Here is a 17,280-nt window from a genome sequence, read left to right on the forward strand (position 1 = left end):
TTCCCTGTCTTAAGGATATAAGGCTGGAGCCATTTTGTCTTTGAAGCTTTTCTGTTCTTCCTCCCGACCTGTCTGGGGCAAACCCTACAATAAAATGGCCTTACCAATTCCATCTAAGGAATTGTGAGAGCGTTCATTTAGAAGTGCACAGGTGGTAGCAGAGGATGGTTACATTCCCACAGTAATGTATTTACTAGAACTAGAAAATAAAAAAGCTTCGTCCAACTCTGGAAAATATGTTTCTCCTGCTTGAACCAGACGGGTAAATAAATGCAGTGTGCAAAACTGCCTGACAGGAGCAGCTCCTGGATTATGTGTGAAGTCAAGTCAAGAGAACTAATTGAAAATTTACATCTTTTGAGATAACCAGTGAGATTGTCAGACTTCATAGAATCACAGAATATGCTGAGTTGGAAGGGACCCATCAGAATCATTGAGTCCAGCTCCCGGCCCTGCACAGGACACCCCAGGAGTCACACCCTGTGCCTGAGAGTGTTGTCCAAACACTTCTTGAACTCTGTCAGGCCTGGTGCTGTGACCACTGCCCTGGGGAGCCTGTTCAGTGCCCAGCAATCCTCTGGGGGAAGAACCTTCTTCTAATACCCAACCTAAACCTCCCCTGACACAACTTCAGGCCATTCCCTTGGGTCCTGTCACTGGCCACCACAGAGGAGAGATCAGGGCCTGCCCCTCCTGTGCCCCTCACCAGGAAGTTGTAACTGCAGTGAGGTCTCCCCTCAGTCTCCTCCAGGCTGAACACACCAAGTGCCCTCAGCCACTCCTCATATGGCATCTCCTCCAGACTCTTCACCGTATTTGTTCCCCTGCTGTGGACACTCTCTAATAGCTCTGTGTCTTTCTTATGTTTTGGTGCCCAAAACTAAACACAGGATCCCAGATGAGGCCACTCCCCAGTGCAGAGCAGAGCAGGACAGTCACCCCCTTTGACTGGCTGGTGATGCTGTGCCTGATGCCCCCCAGGACTTGACCATCGGATGAGGAATAACAATCTCTGTTCAGGCTGGGAATTGTGAGAAGGATTAATTTTGCCTGTTGGTTAGGGGTTTTTTATTTTCAAAATTACAATGGCAGTGATGAATTAGAAAAGCTTTGTTGATTTTCTGTTCCCTGGGCTTCATATTGTATCATGTTTGGAATAGAAGAGAGAGCAAACTTTTCCTCAGCCACCTTCTTCATTAAAGGGTTGGACTCGATGATCCTAAAGGTCTTTTCCAACAGAAATGATTCTGTGGTTCTGTGATTCACAAGTTACTTTACCTGAAGTATGTTGTCCTCATGAATTTGCATTGCAACCAGTTCTCTTCATGCTGGCACAGGGACCATCTGCCCTTTCTGTATTTTCTCCCAGCAAGGCATGACCCAGACCTCCACCACCAACCCCATAAAAGTTGTTCTGAGTGAAATCCTTCATGAATTCCAAATAGGAAACCCTGGGAGGTTTCCTGCCCTAGCCAAAGGTAAGTAGGTAGGTAGGCAAACTTCATTTTGATCTCTGCTTTTTTATTGTTTTCTTCCTCAAAGAAAAGGAGGAGAAATGTGCTTTTTCCAAGGCCTGGTGGAGGAAAGGCCTCAGACTGGTTTTGTGGGTGTTTTCAGGATATCCACCATTCCAGTCTTCCTGTTCTGTAGCTCATACCAGGCAAACTCCCAGAAATATTTAGCATGAGATAAGACCATCTGACCCTTTATTGTACTTTGAACATCTCATGCAGTTAACTAATATCCTGATCAGGTGTGAGGAAAATGTTGTTGCTCCACATAACTGCTGGATCTTCCCGTTTTCTTTCATCATTACACTCCTGCTTTTCCCCCTTTCTTTTGACAGCAGTAAAGTATTGGGTCTGAGTGGGTTAATTTTCTCTTCACTGTGACTTTTTCCTTACAGGTGTTCAGCAAAGGTAAATCAAAGAGGCTGTACTAATTCTGCCATTATTTCCAACGTGTCTCATTTGTTTTAATCACCTTCATCAAAACTAATTTAGATGAGGCTCGTTCTCAAGGACATGTAATGTACATCTCAGTTGAAAATAGAACAGTCAGTTGGTTTTTGGTGATGAAGAAGGAAACACTCCATTTCCTGATCAGACAAAAGCTGGAGATGGGCAGTTTTTTGGGCTGTTATTGGAGGAGGGGGCTGCAAAGTCCCTTAGTTCTACCTTTCTGCCCAGAGCAAAGTTACACAGAAGCAGCTGGGAAGCATTTAGAATCCTCTGCAGTGTAATGATGAGGTTGGAAAATCTCTTGGGAATTAAAATAACATAACCTGGGCCTCTGACTTTTTCAGCAAGTGCTCAATAAGTAGTTCTGGAATAAATTCTTTCACTGCCAACTTTTCCTAGAAAGCCGTAGAAAACCCTGGATGCTCTCGAACACTCCATGACATTAAATGGGCTTAAAAACTCACTGATCCAGGAGAGGGACACCTTCCTCCTCAATAACAACCTCATTTAAGCCTCAGATAAGCACCAAGCTCCTGAGTCTTGCCAGACCTGAGGCATTTCTGTGGATGTGCTGAAGATTAGCTCTTTAAACTACAGCATTGGGGGAGCTGGAGCTTTCAGGTGTCAGGCAGCAGCTGGGAGGGTCTGTGTAGTAAGTTGTAAGGGGTTTATGTCTTTTACTTTTTAAATATTACCTTTTATGGCTTCACTTGTAACTCTGTTGACAAGATCTCACATTATCAAGCTAAAGAACTTGCTGTGAACTTTGTAGGTGACATATGAGTGTGCTGATAAATGGAAAAAAACCCAATTTATATTGCACACTTTGCATTTCATGCTGCGAGTTGCATTGTACATTTCCCATTTCAATGTTGGAAGGATCTAGGGGATCAAGTGGCAGCAGATCTCACAGGTGCAGCCCAGAACTGACCTTCTCTCTGTGCTGAGAGACTTTTATTAGAAAAGAACACTTGGACTAGTCTTCCCCTACAGGTGTTTTTCATTTATCTTTTGTAAGGAGTATCTTTTTGCAGGAATCTCAGTGGTGTCCTCATACACAACATTCACTTGGTGCTTATTGAGGTTTTTATGTGGCTTCTCCTTCCTAAAGAAAAGAATGAGTTGCCTAAGGAGGCTGTGGGGTCTCCATCTGTGGAGATGCTTAAAATGTGACTGGATGTGGTCCATCCCAGGAAACCTGTTCCAGCTGCCCCTGCCTGTGCAGGAGGGTTGGAGTGGGTGATCCTGAGAGGTCCCTTCTGACCTCAGCCATTCCATGAATTAGTAAAAACTGCAGGTAAGGAGACATTTCAGCTCATGGAACTGGAGTTACAGGCCAGGCCTTTGAAGGGCATTGACATCCCAACAGAAGTTTGCCCCTAATTTCACACTATTGGGAAGTGCAAAAGTACTGGTTTCAGTGTCCTAATTCAGTGATATATCATCACCATTTACTTCTCCTGGCTACAAGAGGACATTTTCCAACCTGTGCAGGTACATGGAAACTAAAAGTTTAGAGAACTGCATTTTTAACTCATACTGTGTCTGGGTCTGACTCTCTAGGAGGAACCAGATTGACTCTCAGGTATATAAAACTCTTAATTTATGAGAAAGAAATAAGGACCTGTATGTTGGCAGGATTGAACACTGTCATGTTTGCTTTGTAGCAGATAACCTGACAAAAGAATGGCCACTTTATGAACAAGTTTACCTTGAGGACATGTCCTGGAATGAAGGTATGAATGTGCCTTACTCTCCTTCCAGTGCCTTTCACTGTCACTGCAAATGTTTTCTGTTTTTTCTGTACCTTACACTATTGTTGTCTTACTGTAAATTCTGCTTTCTCTGGATTTCCTCAGATAAAGCTGTTTTGCTCTCTGAGATGACCTGAATTGGAACTTAACTTCCTGTGACACTTGTTTTACATTCCTGCTCCATCTCTTCCCCCCACCCTCACCTGCAGTACCACTTTTCACCCCTTGTAGTATAATTGAGTCATTAGATTCTTCCCAAGCCCCTTGTGCATCTTCTTGCTCTTTCTGTGATGGTAGAATGCAGGTGTTTCCCTACAGGTTCTTTTTTATCTGACAGTGTGTTATTTCCCTCCTTTTTAGTACTCTGGCTTTTCTCATTTACTTGCTTTTGGAATGAAGGGCTGATTTTTTGTCTTTCACTTTTTGGTTGGTTCGTTGGTTGGGTTTTTTTATTTTGGTTTTTTGGGTTGTTTTTTTGGTTTTTTTTTACTTTTAAGCTGTGAGGGGAAAAATCTGCTCTACTTTCCTCTGTTCTGTGTTGTTCCCTGGGTTAGCAATCTGTTTTGGAAGCATCCTTGGTCTGTCATAGGTATGACACCCCTTAGTTTTTATTTCTAATATCTGTCTCTCTGATGTGCACCTTGTTATCACTGAGGGTTCTTTTAAAGAGACTGCACTGACCCTGGTTGTTTGGTGTAACATTTTAAGGGTACAGTAATTTTTTGAGCTACAGATGGTAGCACAGGTACTGGTATTTACAATCCAGCAGCAGGAGGTTATTTGTAACTAAGAGCAGCTTCGTGAACAAAATCCAAAATAAATTCTTGATTCTTCTCAAGCACTAAAGGCTTTTTTGTTTCCTTTTTTGGCAGATGAACAACTCTACACTCTCTCCTGTCGATGTGGTGGGAATTACAGTGTCTTCAAGAGTGAAACCAAAGATGTGTCTCTGGTTTGTTGTGACACATGTTCACTTGTTATCGAGATCCTTCAGTGATTGTTTAAATGAAGCTCATTAACTGTTACAAACTTTTCTAAAGCCTGGACAAACAAGTGGCAGCATCTGCTGAGGAAATCTATGTTAAAGAAAAGGGGGGCACTACAAGAACAAGGCTTAAAACTGTCAAGTGCCCCTTTGCTGACACAGACCTGCAGACATGAAGGTTGGCTGGTTTTTCCTTCTGAAGCCAAAGAGCTCGTTACTAAACACCTCCAAAGCAGAACACCGAGTTGTTTAGCACTGGAATGTATCTCATGATCTAAACAATGTTTCTTTTCCAGCAAACAACAAAGTAGATCTTTCCATTTCAGCCTCTATCAGCTGTCCCTTGGGCCCTTCCTCTGAGGTTAAATCCTTTCGGCAGCTCAGATGACAAAACTCAATCAGGAGGCATAAATGTGAGAATGCTTTGAAGATAATGAAGAGCAAGGTGCAGGAATGGGAAACAGGAACATGTTCTATTTATAAGCTAAATATTTAACCTCATTAAATCCCCTCAAGGACTGAACCCAGGAAAGAGGGGCAGAGGCTCACACACGGAACAGGCTGGTTGTCCCAGTGCTGAGGAGCAGGTCCAGTGGCTCTGCATCCACACCACCTTGTCAGCTTGGAGCAGAGCACACTTTGGAGTGAGTCTCTCCCTCATCTGAACAAATGGAACCAGGAAGTTGTGCTCTGACCCTACTGGACATACAATCCACTGGGCAGGGAAAACCCTACAAACCACCTGTGAGTGACCAGCAGATCCAGAATCCCCCTGGTGTTCAGTTCCAATCCTGGCATGCTGATGTAGGGAGAGTCTGTGTGGGGCTCTGGCTGGGGGACAACACTGTGCCTTTTTCATCCCTTGGTAAGTCAGTGCTAACCTTGGCTTGTAGTAAAAACCCAAAGCTTTCTAATAAACACAAGCACTGACTGTGACTCACCAGGGAAAGCACGAAGCCTGTCATTTTTGGTGATGACAGCACTGTATCATTCCCACTTTCAAGTTAAGATGTAATCTCAGAAAGAGACATCTCTGTCAAGTAATATCTGTGTTTATTCTAAACAAAAATAGTTCCATCAATTTTAGTAGAAAATATTAGGAAAACCGGCAAGAGTAACTTAAATCCTTTAATCGTCAAGAAATCTGTGGCCGTTGGGGCTTGCACGGAGAAATCCAAAGTCATTCAGAGGCCAAAGCTGTAAAATAAAATACAAGAGATTTTAATCACAGCTCCAAAGTTCAGTGTTTTCATTTGTTATTGTTGTTATTGTTTCATTAACAGCATACTTTTTCATCTCTTTGGTTGACAGAGTAAAGAACTTTCCTCACCCGTATGTTTCTCTTATGGGGAGTAATAAATACTGTATTTCACAGGGAATCATTCCAGAGTGGCCAGACACAACACTCATTTATACAGGGCATGCTTTGCTATGGAGAGCCTCACAAATTTCATTGCTGTTTTCAGCCTTGGAAATAAATATGTTCCTAAAAAATATCTTTCAAATTCAAAGTTTTCTAGCTTGTAAACTTCTTGATGACTTAAAAGACAAGGTATATATTCTTTGATCCATCTGGGTGACAAAAGAACACCGTGCACAGGGTCCTCCTGGTTGTGAGGTGGACATTTGTATTTTCAAGATGAGCCTTTGAACTGCAAACACCAAATATTGGGAAAAAAATATCTATAGGCAAGTTTATACCATGCAAAGAGGTATAAAGGGGTGGAGGCCTTGCCACCATCAGGGCTCTTGACCAAGGGCCTCCTCTGAGAAGGGGACAGTTATTTACCAAAGAGCACAACTCATGGCCAAGCACAAGTGTCAGAGAATGATGCTGACCAACAACAAAACAACTTCTCTACAAAAAAACCATCTAGTTGTTCATAATACTGAGGGCTCCCAGGAGTACCTGGCTCTGGACATTCACTAATTACATGTAGGATGGTCTTGGATGCAAAAAAAAGTAATAGGAAACCAAGGACATTCTTTTACACTTTGTCCTTTGTCTCCCTTGACTGCCTGTGTCTCTTCACACCCCCTTTCAAAGATGGCACGAGGGGATCAGCAGGAAGAAGGGAAAGATGCTGCTGAAGAATGAATGCCCTCTGTGGCTCTAATCCCATAAAAATTTCACAGCCCCTGCCCAAGGTGAAGGGGCCTAGACAGAGAAGGATGATGCACTACCTTGTTCCCACAGCATCTGTCAGTCTTATCTTGCTCATTTTTCCTTAGAATTTGATCTTGAGGAAGGTACACAGTCACTGTCCAGGAACAGCCACCTACTCTGTGACTGAGTTAATGGAACAGCCCCAGCACAGAAGGACTCTTTGCTGCTTTCTGTGTGGAGTGAAGAAGGAATTTTCTCCTTTCAAAGAGGAAGCACAGTGCCAAGGTTCAATTATTTCTAACCCTATGATTCATCCCCAGCACTGAAGACCATGACAGAAGGGGCAGAGAGAGAGTTAAGGATGGGAATGGCAGGACACAGCATCATTCCTGCTGCCTGGGGCTGGGCACTGCTGGAAGCTGCCTCTGACAGGCCCCTTGCAGCACTGTGCTGAGCTGGACTGGGCCTGGGCCCTGGGGAAGGCAGAAGGGTGTGAGTCACACTCAGGACCTCAAGTTCTGTGGATCAGCAAAAGGCTCAAAGCTCCTCTGTGCAAGTACCTTAAAGAATACCCGTGGGTTGGCATGTGCAGGGAGGGAAGAGCACGAGGAACATCTGCTGATACACAAAACCACAGAGGTAACACCTTCTCTCTGTGCAGATCAGCCAGGGAGCTATTTTAAGGTCCACACAAATCTACAGAGATACAAACCAGCAACAGAAGGATATTTGTGATCTTGGTTAGAAGCAAAGCCATGGAATCCAAGGCTGTCCAGAGGGCCTGTGCTGGCTGCAGGCTGGGTGTCAAGTCTTTGTTTGGCCTCGAAGGCAAACAGAAGTAAAAGGAAATAGAAATATCCCATATTACAAATCTAAGCTGATCTGAGTAAAGGCCTGGAGAAGGAAGTTTGTTGGGCCATTCACTACAGCACAAATCTCCTTTCAGGCAACTCAAATCACACCTATTGCAACTTGACTTTCTTTTAGTGTAAGTAATCAAATTTGCTTTAAATGCTGCTTTGACAAGTCAGCTTCAAATTCATCACAGTAATCTTAGTGGTAGAGTTCGAATGAAAATGGTGTTTTATGTACTCTGCCTGCAGGGAGAACTTGAGAAAAAAATACTCATGGTTGGAAACGGGATGGAAATCCTTCCTCTGTGAAACAAAGACATGCCACTGTGTCGTAATTCCCAAGTCCTTTAAAGTTATGACAGAAGTTGACTGTGACTTGTTCATTCAGACTGGCTATTCCAATTAGCAGCTCCTTGCCCTCTTTGGTTTGGCCTACATAGATAGATTTGATCTGATGGACGGGGCATAAATGGGGCTAACTAGCTCTTTTGAAAGTACACTACAGGTCTAGTTTTGACATGGAGCCTAAATCCAGGGAATGCACAGGATATCCTACCTAGGACAGGATGAAGCATGAGCTCTGTCAGAGTGGGACTCCCAGGGATTTTACTGAATTTGCAGCTGCTTTGATTTCAGTGGTCCCTTTATGGAATGAACTTGCCTCTTGGAGTGGCACTGGACATGGTGGCATGGAGGGAAAGGAGCAAAGATAATTATTTCCCTGTGGGTTAAATCTGGGGCACCAACAGTGACTGACAATCTTCTGTCTAAACTTCACAGATAAACATCTGTGTTCTACCAAGGACAGGCTGCCCAGACAAACTTAGGATGGCTAAGCTCACTCTCTTCTGCTGAAATCCATGAAATTACTTCCAAATTAGCCTTGGGTTTGTTTGCATTCATTCCTAGAAATGTAACTTAGTGTTGAGAGGCATCTGCCTCTCCAAAATCCACTCCATGATAAAGCCACAAAAGCTTCCATTCTGAAGGCAGTAAAGAAGTGTTTCATGAAGGAGAAGCCAAACCTCCAGACTCTGCACTGAAAGCACACACAGGTTTCTTGGCCAGTGGTCTCCTGATTATCCATCCCCCACCATGCAGACTGAATTCTGCTGCCTTTCACTGTAATGTTCAATAGCAACACACAGATCACTGTACTCTGATGGGAATTACCATAAACAACCCAAACTATAAACACTCACTTGAAGAATAAACTCATTTCTGCTTTTGTTAAGCACCATATACTTAAATCTCATGAAAAGATAAATAATCACTACTCTATGCACCATCATAGAACAACAGCAATTAAATCTGGTTAAATCATTACTTTGATTAAGTATCAAGTGATTGCTGACTATCTCTTTTAACAGACAATGTTCTGGAGTCCTAAAGCAGTACTTCAATATGCATTATCTGTGTGTAAGTTCCACTCATTTTAGAGTTTACTTAGGGTTCAGTCCTGACAGTCACTTCAATAAAGTCTCTCAAACACCTTCCTTGTCAGGGTACAAGCTGGACACAAATCTACTGGTGTGGAGAGATACTGTGACTAATTGTGGCTGTCCCCATACACAGGTTCTTGGTATATACAGCATTTGCCAACAGTCCCCTTACAGTAGCAAACAGCAGTTTTTCTATACCTGTACACCAGTTTGGAGAAATCTTTTTTCAGACAGATTATTAATACCACATTCTCATTAAGAGGAGTGTCAGCATATTTGCTTTTTTTTTGCATTTGTATCTTAGCAGTTAATAATCCCAGCTAAAACTTGGGGTCATAAAAATAGCCCCATTTGGAATCAGCATTTTTCCCTCTGGTGTACACAGGAAGGCAAACAGTGCAGGGAAGGGACAGAGAGCCCTCAGTAAACACCAGGGAAGAACTCGAGCAAATGCTGGCCAGGAAGAACAGAGGTCAGACAAAACTTGGCAGCAGGGCTGAGGGGAACATGTTTGAGGTTTACTAAGCAATTACTGATTGTGGTCAATAGCTGCAAGGTTGGTTGTTTGGGTTTTTTTAGGTTAAGTAAGTCCCAAACTGTGTTCATAAATACTGTAAATTAAGAATATAAGACTGTTAAATTGGAAGGATCCAATCTTCCCTGTGCGTGTGTTAAATGATGGTTTTGTGGATGTGTTGAGAAAACCTTTTTTATTGGTCTGATTGAACAATTTTAAATCCAGCTTTCTAAAAGCAGGTGCATAAGTCTGTAATACATATTCCCTTCTTTCTTAGATTAAACTTTTCATTGAGAGGAAGTTGTATTACTTTCTTCTTTTTGGTAAAGGAGTAAATTAATAATGCAGATAATATGAAAAAGTAATTTAGTGTGACATAAAACTGCAGAACTGTTAAAACAGGAGAAGGAACCATGGTGGTTTATACAGTACAATATTCATCACTGTTAAAGCTTTTTCACTTTTTTTAGTTTAAAAAGCAGCAAGGCCAGTCTACATGTCTAAAGTAGGTGTGCAAGTCCCAGAAAGAGGAGCTTTTTTGGTTTTTGGACTGGAGAGCTACACGAACAGTGAGATGCAAATACAAATACAGAGATGCCCTTCTCTACCATTTTGCAGAGGCAAGAATCAAACTAAGGATGGGATGTACATCTGTGCAATAGGGTTATTTGTGTTTTTATCAGGTTTGGATTTGCTTGTGAAATAGTTCATTCAGCTTCCACAGCAGTGAGTGCTCAGGGTGCTGCTCACAAGTCCTCCCTCCAAAAAACCCCGTCGTTGTTGAGTTACCCTTTCACAGCAAGTGGCTGGTGTGTCCATGCTTTCCTCCACATCTGCTTTGGCCAGGCAGTTAAGGAGGCAACTTTCAATACCTGGCACCCAGCCATTAAAAGTGTACTCATGCACCTATTTTTAGATACTATAAATATATATATACCTTAAGACAAATGCGTCCTCTTATCAGTCCGTAAGGAACGGGTCCGTAGCACCTGGAATCTGTAGAATTCCTGAGATTATCACCTTCTAACCAAACATGTCCTTTAGGCACCTATGGTTAAGCAAGATTGAAATGTAATAAAACAGAACAGGATGGCATTAAGCACAGTCTGCCTTACAGCACCGTATTTTCTGATTTCTGAGCTCTGTATTTCATGGCTGTGTAATGAACTAATTTTTTAGCGAATCCAGTAAGACACACTGCCAGATTTGGAGGGATGAGAAGGAGTGCTCCAAAGTATCTGTTCTATCATGTGCTCAAAAACCAATGGTTTGCAACAAAAAATCCAAAATGAAGATGTAAGAGGTTAGACCAATGTGACAGGGTCATTAATTTAATAGACTTCAAAAGAGGTCATTAGGATGTTGACTGAAAATCTGCCCTCCTGTCGCAGTAACAGCATGAACAGGGCAGCCACACACTCATCAACATCCTGGGGCCAGCACCAAGGCTAGACCTGTTAGTAGATTCCTGATGAACTAACTGGTAATTGATTGTGACATCAATTACGAATAATCTCATCATTTTATCGGAGTAGGCTTGTCAAAGTTCTAATTAAGATCACAGTTCATTCTATGTGCAGGCAGAATCCACAACACATTATATTGCAATAATGATGATCACAAAACAGCAAATCCCTTTTTATAATTTGAAAATTAATGATGGTGACCTTATACTATATGACAAAGACCTTTCATTGCCCATATATATTATGCATTAACTATATTACATACCATAGATTCATGGCATTCACTGGCTGACTCAATGACAAAATGAGAAATAGCAACAGAGCTGTATTAGTTACCTAAATGAGAGTATAAAGCTTTCAGATATGAAAAAGTTGCTCCTATAAGTCTTAAACTAAAATTTCTGATTGGAAGGGAAAACACTATTTTGTCATGTTTTCTTGAAAACATTTCAGATGCAAATAACCAAATAAATTAAATTACCAAATAAAATCTTATAAATTATAAATTATAAATTTATAAATTATAATTTCATAATTTTATAAATTTATAAATTATAATTTTATAAATGTATAAATTTATAAATTTATATAAATTTATAAATTACCAAATAAAATCTTATAAATTACCAAATAAAATCCTTAATAATTCTAATTGGGTTTTGTTTCTAAAATTCTAAACTAGGCTGATAATTTAAAAGAAGCAACATAATCTAGATAATATTTAATATGGACTTTAAATTAACATACATTTTTCCGAAACCACGTATGTACTTGAAACATTATTAATACCACACTTCAGAGAAAAAATATGGAAACTAGCTAAATAAATAAATTATTTCAAGTGAAACTCAGAGTTTGAGCAGTATAAACATGAATGTTTTGGAATTAAGCCACACAGACTCATAAATACAATAGTCTACATAAAGAGAATTCATGGATAAGAGACTAAACAAAATGAAATGCCACTCTTGGTGTAAAGTCTGGTTGTAAAAACCCAGGCCCTCCATTTGAGGAAAATGTAGTTGGAGTGTGATTTGTACTCAGAGGTGTCTGGCCAGGGAACACTTCTTGGGAACCTTGTCTTTAATGAGCCTTTTAGGCTCCTGCTTAGCCATGCTCCCACGTGGTGTTACCAGCCCAGGAGCCAGGGATGGAACACTATTCCCAGAGCCCCTTTGCTGAGCCGTGGCAAATGGATAAGCTATGGATTGAGAACCAGTGGTTTGGCTCTGATAGTGGCAAAATGGGATACTGACCATGGAAAGCACATGTGAGCCTGTCCATCTCCTCCCTGTATTTCTCTGGGAGCCAGGAAAGGTGCTTCAGGCCTGTCAGAGGGCACAAACCTCCTCATTTTAGCATCTACAGTGGAGCTGTAGACAAGCAATATGTCTAAACCCTTTTGAAACCTACTGGTCTCCTTCCAGAGTGTCCTGTATAAAGGAAGGCCACCTCCTTTGTTTTAAACTGATCCACTAGTTCAATCAAGCTCCTTTACTTCTTGTTCTGCCACTCCTTCCATACAGGAATTCCAGATTCAGCTTGTCTGTCACCTTTGTTATTTTGTAGGCTTATCAGATTGCTGGCACACGCATGGAAGGCCTTCCCTGGGAAGACCAGCTGGTTTCAGCTTCATGAATTTGGCCCTCCTCCCACCCAAGCAGATTTGCAAACAAAAAAACCCAACCAGAAGTCAATTCAAAATAAATAAAATTTAAAGAGGCTCTATCCAGAGTCAAAGGAACTGTGTGCAATATACATCTCATCACACATGGACATATATTTTTGGTAGGTCTCTGTTTGAGAATGTACTGACTCCCATTTTCCTCCAAAATTCCATGGTACACAGCCTACCTAGGATGTCCAGCAGATTAGTTGGATATTCATCTTCACTTATTTGCAGTGTCCCCACCCTGTGTCCACACCTTACATGAGTGTGTTTTTCAAGTGTGTATCACAACACAGAGCAGTGTCCTGACCCCTCTGGTGCAAACTCTCCTGGTCCAGCCTCTACTGGAATTCCAAGCCATCCATCAAACTATTGTCACTGGGAAAGACTATCCCAGCAAACATACACACAGGAGAAGCAGGAATTACTATGAAAGGGAGAGGTTTTTTTGTTAAATATAAAAGGCAAACCAAGGTTAACATTTCATGTTACTGTAAAAGCATCACTTCTGTTCCACTCCCAGCTGTACTGGTTCCTCTGCTTTCTCACTTCCCCAAATTCACAGGCAGAATGTGAAGCTCATCTTTTATTACCTAAAATGAAGACCCACTCATAACTCAGGTATATCCAAACACTTCCTAGAACACTTCCCATTTTTCTGCCGTGCTCCAAAAGTATGAAAAATACAATAAATTCCTTTTGCCAGCAATGGCAGAACACTACTTCCAACACTAGGAATAATTACTTGTCTACACAAGATGTTCAGAGTTTGCATTCCAGGTAGAACATTTGCAGTAAAGTATCTTCCTACATCCTGAAATTCACCACTTAAGGTAACTTTTTCTCCATGGAAGGTATGACAGGCCCCTATACCTCCAAATTTGTCATTTAGGGCACTGTCACAATGTATGATCCATCTAGAGATAATGCACTGTAATACCTTTGTGTGGTGTCTGTCCACCATCCAGGCACTTCACTACAACCTGGAATTAAGACAAGCAATAAAAATCACAAGAATTACTGGAAAATGTAAAACCAAATACCAGTGACAAACCATAACAATTAAAAAAAATATCAAACAAAAGTTGTTTAAACCCCTCTGAAATAAAGACTAAAGCCAGAATCCTTTAAGGCTTTATGCCCCAAGCCATTCTACACCATATCACTGATCTCAGTGGAATTACTCACATGGAATAAAGTTCAGTTGGAGTATCAACCTTTGCAGAATCAGGACCCAATCTAAAACACTGCAAAGCTGTGCAAGCCTAGCTGGAACAAGATACATTAACCAAAGAAAAAAATGAACTGCTGAAAACCTGTATTTTTAGTAAGAGTATATAAATTACACACCAATAGGCTGCTGCTGCCAAAAACCCAAGGCAAAGGGAAAGCCACTTGTGTGACAATTCACAGCCTTGCATTTTGGTATCTACAGGACATGGACAAAATTATTTGTATCCAGGGAGTACAACTGAAAGCACAGTTGCCACTACTGCACACAGAGGGACTGTGGATACAAAACCACAGTGAGAAATGGGAGAAGCATTAACTTGGGCTGGGCAATGTTTCTGCTCTCCCCCCCCCACAGGCCAGAACTAAGATGTGAAAGTCTCACAAGCCCAACAACTGAATTCTCACAAGAGCAGTGGGTCACATGCAGAACCAGCAAGTCCTCAGCAGGGCAGGTTCATGCAAAAAGCTACCTCTGATTGTCTGCAGACTCCTCCCTTTGCCTGAGCAACCCCTGTGCCTCTGGTTTTGTGCAGATTATCCGAGGATTTACTTCCAAGGAGCAGCAGTTCTCAGGCAGAACCGGTTGTCTGCGGGGCAGCTTATACGTGTGGGAATAAAAGACACCGTCAGACACGACTCTCCCCTTCTCCCTTCCCAGGCTCCAGCACAGCAGCAGACAGACCAGGAGAGCAAGACTGTCCCTGAGAACAACTGAGCTTGAAGCAGCAGCTTCAGATAAATAAATGTCTTTCACCTCAGATAAAATAACATCTTTCCCTGCGACAAACCGGCTAAATTTCCAGAGCCGTTGGAATTTACTCAGTGGCACAGTTAAAGTGGCAAGACTGAAGTACAGGGCAGGTATTTGATGCACACTTAAAGCATAAAATATTAATGAAATGGGGAAGGGGAATCACCAAATAATTATACTCTTCTGGTAGCTTTACATGACACCAAACTTTTTTCTTTGATTACTCTCACTGTCTTCAAACCCAAAAGACGAGAACTGGCATACTAGAAAACTCATATACTGCAAACAAAATTAACACATTAAATTATCTGCCTCAAAAACACCCCCAAACCCAACTAAACGAAGACAGGCTTCTGTGGTTTGGTTTTTTTGTTTTGGTGCAGTTTTTGCTTGTGATTTTTGGGGACGTATAAACAGGAATCTCTTGCAATCTCAAAGCACATCAGCACGTACAGTCAGCTGGGAGCAGATGAAGCCTGAACTTTCCTAAGGTCACAGGTATTCACATCACCTCCAGCAATATCAAAGTTTCAAACTTAAGAAGAACTTTAAATCATTGCCATCTTTTCTTTTCAGTTCAGAGGCTTCCTTCTTGAGCTACGATAAGAACTAATCTCAGTGCTGGACAAAGGAATAAAGTCTGCAAGTTCTCATCTATCCCTACTAAGGTCTATTTAAGTGCCTCCTCCTTTGGTACAAGCAACAAATGTAATTGCTTCATGGCCTGCGGGTGTTCAGGGAACAAAAGAAGCTTTTGTGAATAAACCACAGGTGTTACCTTTCTTGATTAAAGTGAAATATGATGAAAGATTCTACAATATCGAATGACAAATTTACTAAATACTGATTAAATTGCCTTATTTAAGTAAATTGCATCTAGTTAGGATAAAATATACACCATAGAAATGCGGGAGTTTGTTTTATCGCTCTATACTTAAAGTCTCACATAACTACTCCTTAATCCTTTATTTATTAATTCAGCACCAAGACTGAATAATGCTTAACAAATCCTTTTTTTAATGATCCAGTTGCTCTAGGCACTGTTTCTGTAGGCTTATCATAAATGTTGTTCACATTAAGGTTGCCATCTGTACAAAACACAACAACATTAATTAGCTCAATATTTTCAAAATCAGCACAAGCATTTACATTTATTTTTTTTTGTGCTGAAAAAGCTATGAAATTGTAGCAACCACACTGGAACTTAAACAGATGTTAAATCAACATCTTCTATGTATCACTTAAAGGCTGAAATACCTGGAATTTAATAATTCTTAAAAGGATGGAACAGAATGAATCGACCTTAAATTCATAGGTACTTCCAAAAAGTTTACCATTTTCCTTTTACTACTGGACAGTTTAAGCTGTTTATGAATAAGACATAATGTACTTGGCCCAGTTTGTTTAAATACTCACATTAAAAAAAAGAAATTAGGATGACAATGAAGCACTAATGGGTTTTTATATAGAAATTGAATTCGCTGTGATTAAATATATTATTAATTCATTCTCTGTATTGTCTTTTTTTATTTTAATAGAAGATTTATAAAAAAATATATGAAGATTTGTCTATCTTGTCAGTTTTGAAATTACTCATTAACCAATATTAAAACCACATAACCTTCCATGCTAACCCATAAACTGCAAGGGAACTAAGGGATATCCACTTAGACTTGAATTTATAAGACATCTTACTCTACCATGCAAGCACACCAGCTGAGTGTTGTTCTGTAACAAAAAATTGGGGAAGCAGTTACAGTAACCTGTCAAAGCATTCACTGGTTATTTGAATGGTTGGTTTTTAACCACTGTTGCTCCTTCTTAACTTTGTGTAATGTACAAATGACTACTGCTTTTCCTGAGCTTAACTACTTGGACCTTAAAAGGTTTGATCACTGCACTCACTGCTTAATAGGAAAGGCCACAGAATTTTCACATCAGAAATATCTATGCCAGTCAAATAAGAAAAATATCTGCTTTCTCTCAGTACCACTTTTTACCTGTTGCAAAAGTTTCCAAATAATAATAATAATTTAAACACACATGCTTTGATTACTTTACTTCCATAAATATTCTCACATGATCTAGATCATACTGTTAAACACACAGATCTGAATCAGTCTGAAAAGCTATACATCTGATTTTTAAAATCTCTAGCTGCAACTCTAAATTGAAATTATTAGTCATCTTTCCTTTTCTAAAACTATTATCAGTTAAAATTCAAACTAACTTGTTCATGTTCATAGGTCAAAACTTTCAAACCCAAATCTAGCTACATTTAGGAACTCCTAAAAAAAAATTCAGAACATGGCAGTGATTCATCACTCCAGACTATTAATTAGCTTTTTGGATTTACAGCAGATCAGTATTTTGGAAGAAAATATTGATTACAAATCCAGCAAAGATTACTTAGCAGTTTGCACAGACCTTTCTCACAGCAATAATTAAGAAGGATTTGATTCTTTTCTTCTCCAGAAACCAGATGATGTTAACAGGGTCATCCAAAAGTATAGGTTTGAGAACAACAACAAAAAAACCCAC

General features: G+C 40.6%; 2 protein-coding genes across 6 annotated transcripts in view; one reads left to right on the top strand and one right to left on the bottom strand.

The window, feature by feature from the left end:
• The window catches only part of DNAJC24 (DnaJ heat shock protein family (Hsp40) member C24), a 36,860-nt gene extending 30,930 nt beyond the window's left edge, over positions 1-5,930 (top strand). For 2 of the 3 annotated variants that reach the window (XM_064656993.1, XM_064656994.1), the window contains exons 4-5: positions 3,629-3,697; positions 4,588-5,930. In XM_064656993.1, coding sequence (XP_064513063.1) covers positions 3,629-3,697; positions 4,588-4,712 — 194 coding nt within the window. In that variant the 3' untranslated portion in view covers positions 4,713-5,930. The remainder of the gene's footprint in view (positions 1-3,628; positions 3,698-4,587) is intronic. The other variant, XM_064656995.1, reaches the window with a different exon arrangement.
• The window catches only part of IMMP1L (inner mitochondrial membrane peptidase subunit 1), a 32,595-nt gene continuing 21,049 nt past the window's right edge, over positions 5,735-17,280 (bottom strand). For 2 of the 3 annotated variants that reach the window (XM_064656990.1, XM_064656991.1), the window contains exons 5-6: positions 10,558-10,668; positions 5,735-5,897 (exon numbers count right to left, since the gene is read on the bottom strand). In XM_064656990.1, coding sequence (XP_064513060.1) covers positions 5,829-5,897; positions 10,558-10,668 — 180 coding nt within the window. In that variant the 3' untranslated portion in view covers positions 5,735-5,828. Of the gene's footprint in view, positions 8,337-10,557; positions 10,669-17,280 lie in introns of all 3 variants that reach the window. The other variant, XM_064656992.1, reaches the window with a different exon arrangement.

The sequence above is a fragment of the Pseudopipra pipra genome, chromosome 6 (genome assembly GCF_036250125.1).
Source record: "Pseudopipra pipra isolate bDixPip1 chromosome 6, bDixPip1.hap1, whole genome shotgun sequence".
Taxonomy (NCBI): Eukaryota; Metazoa; Chordata; class Aves; order Passeriformes; family Pipridae; genus Pseudopipra; species Pseudopipra pipra.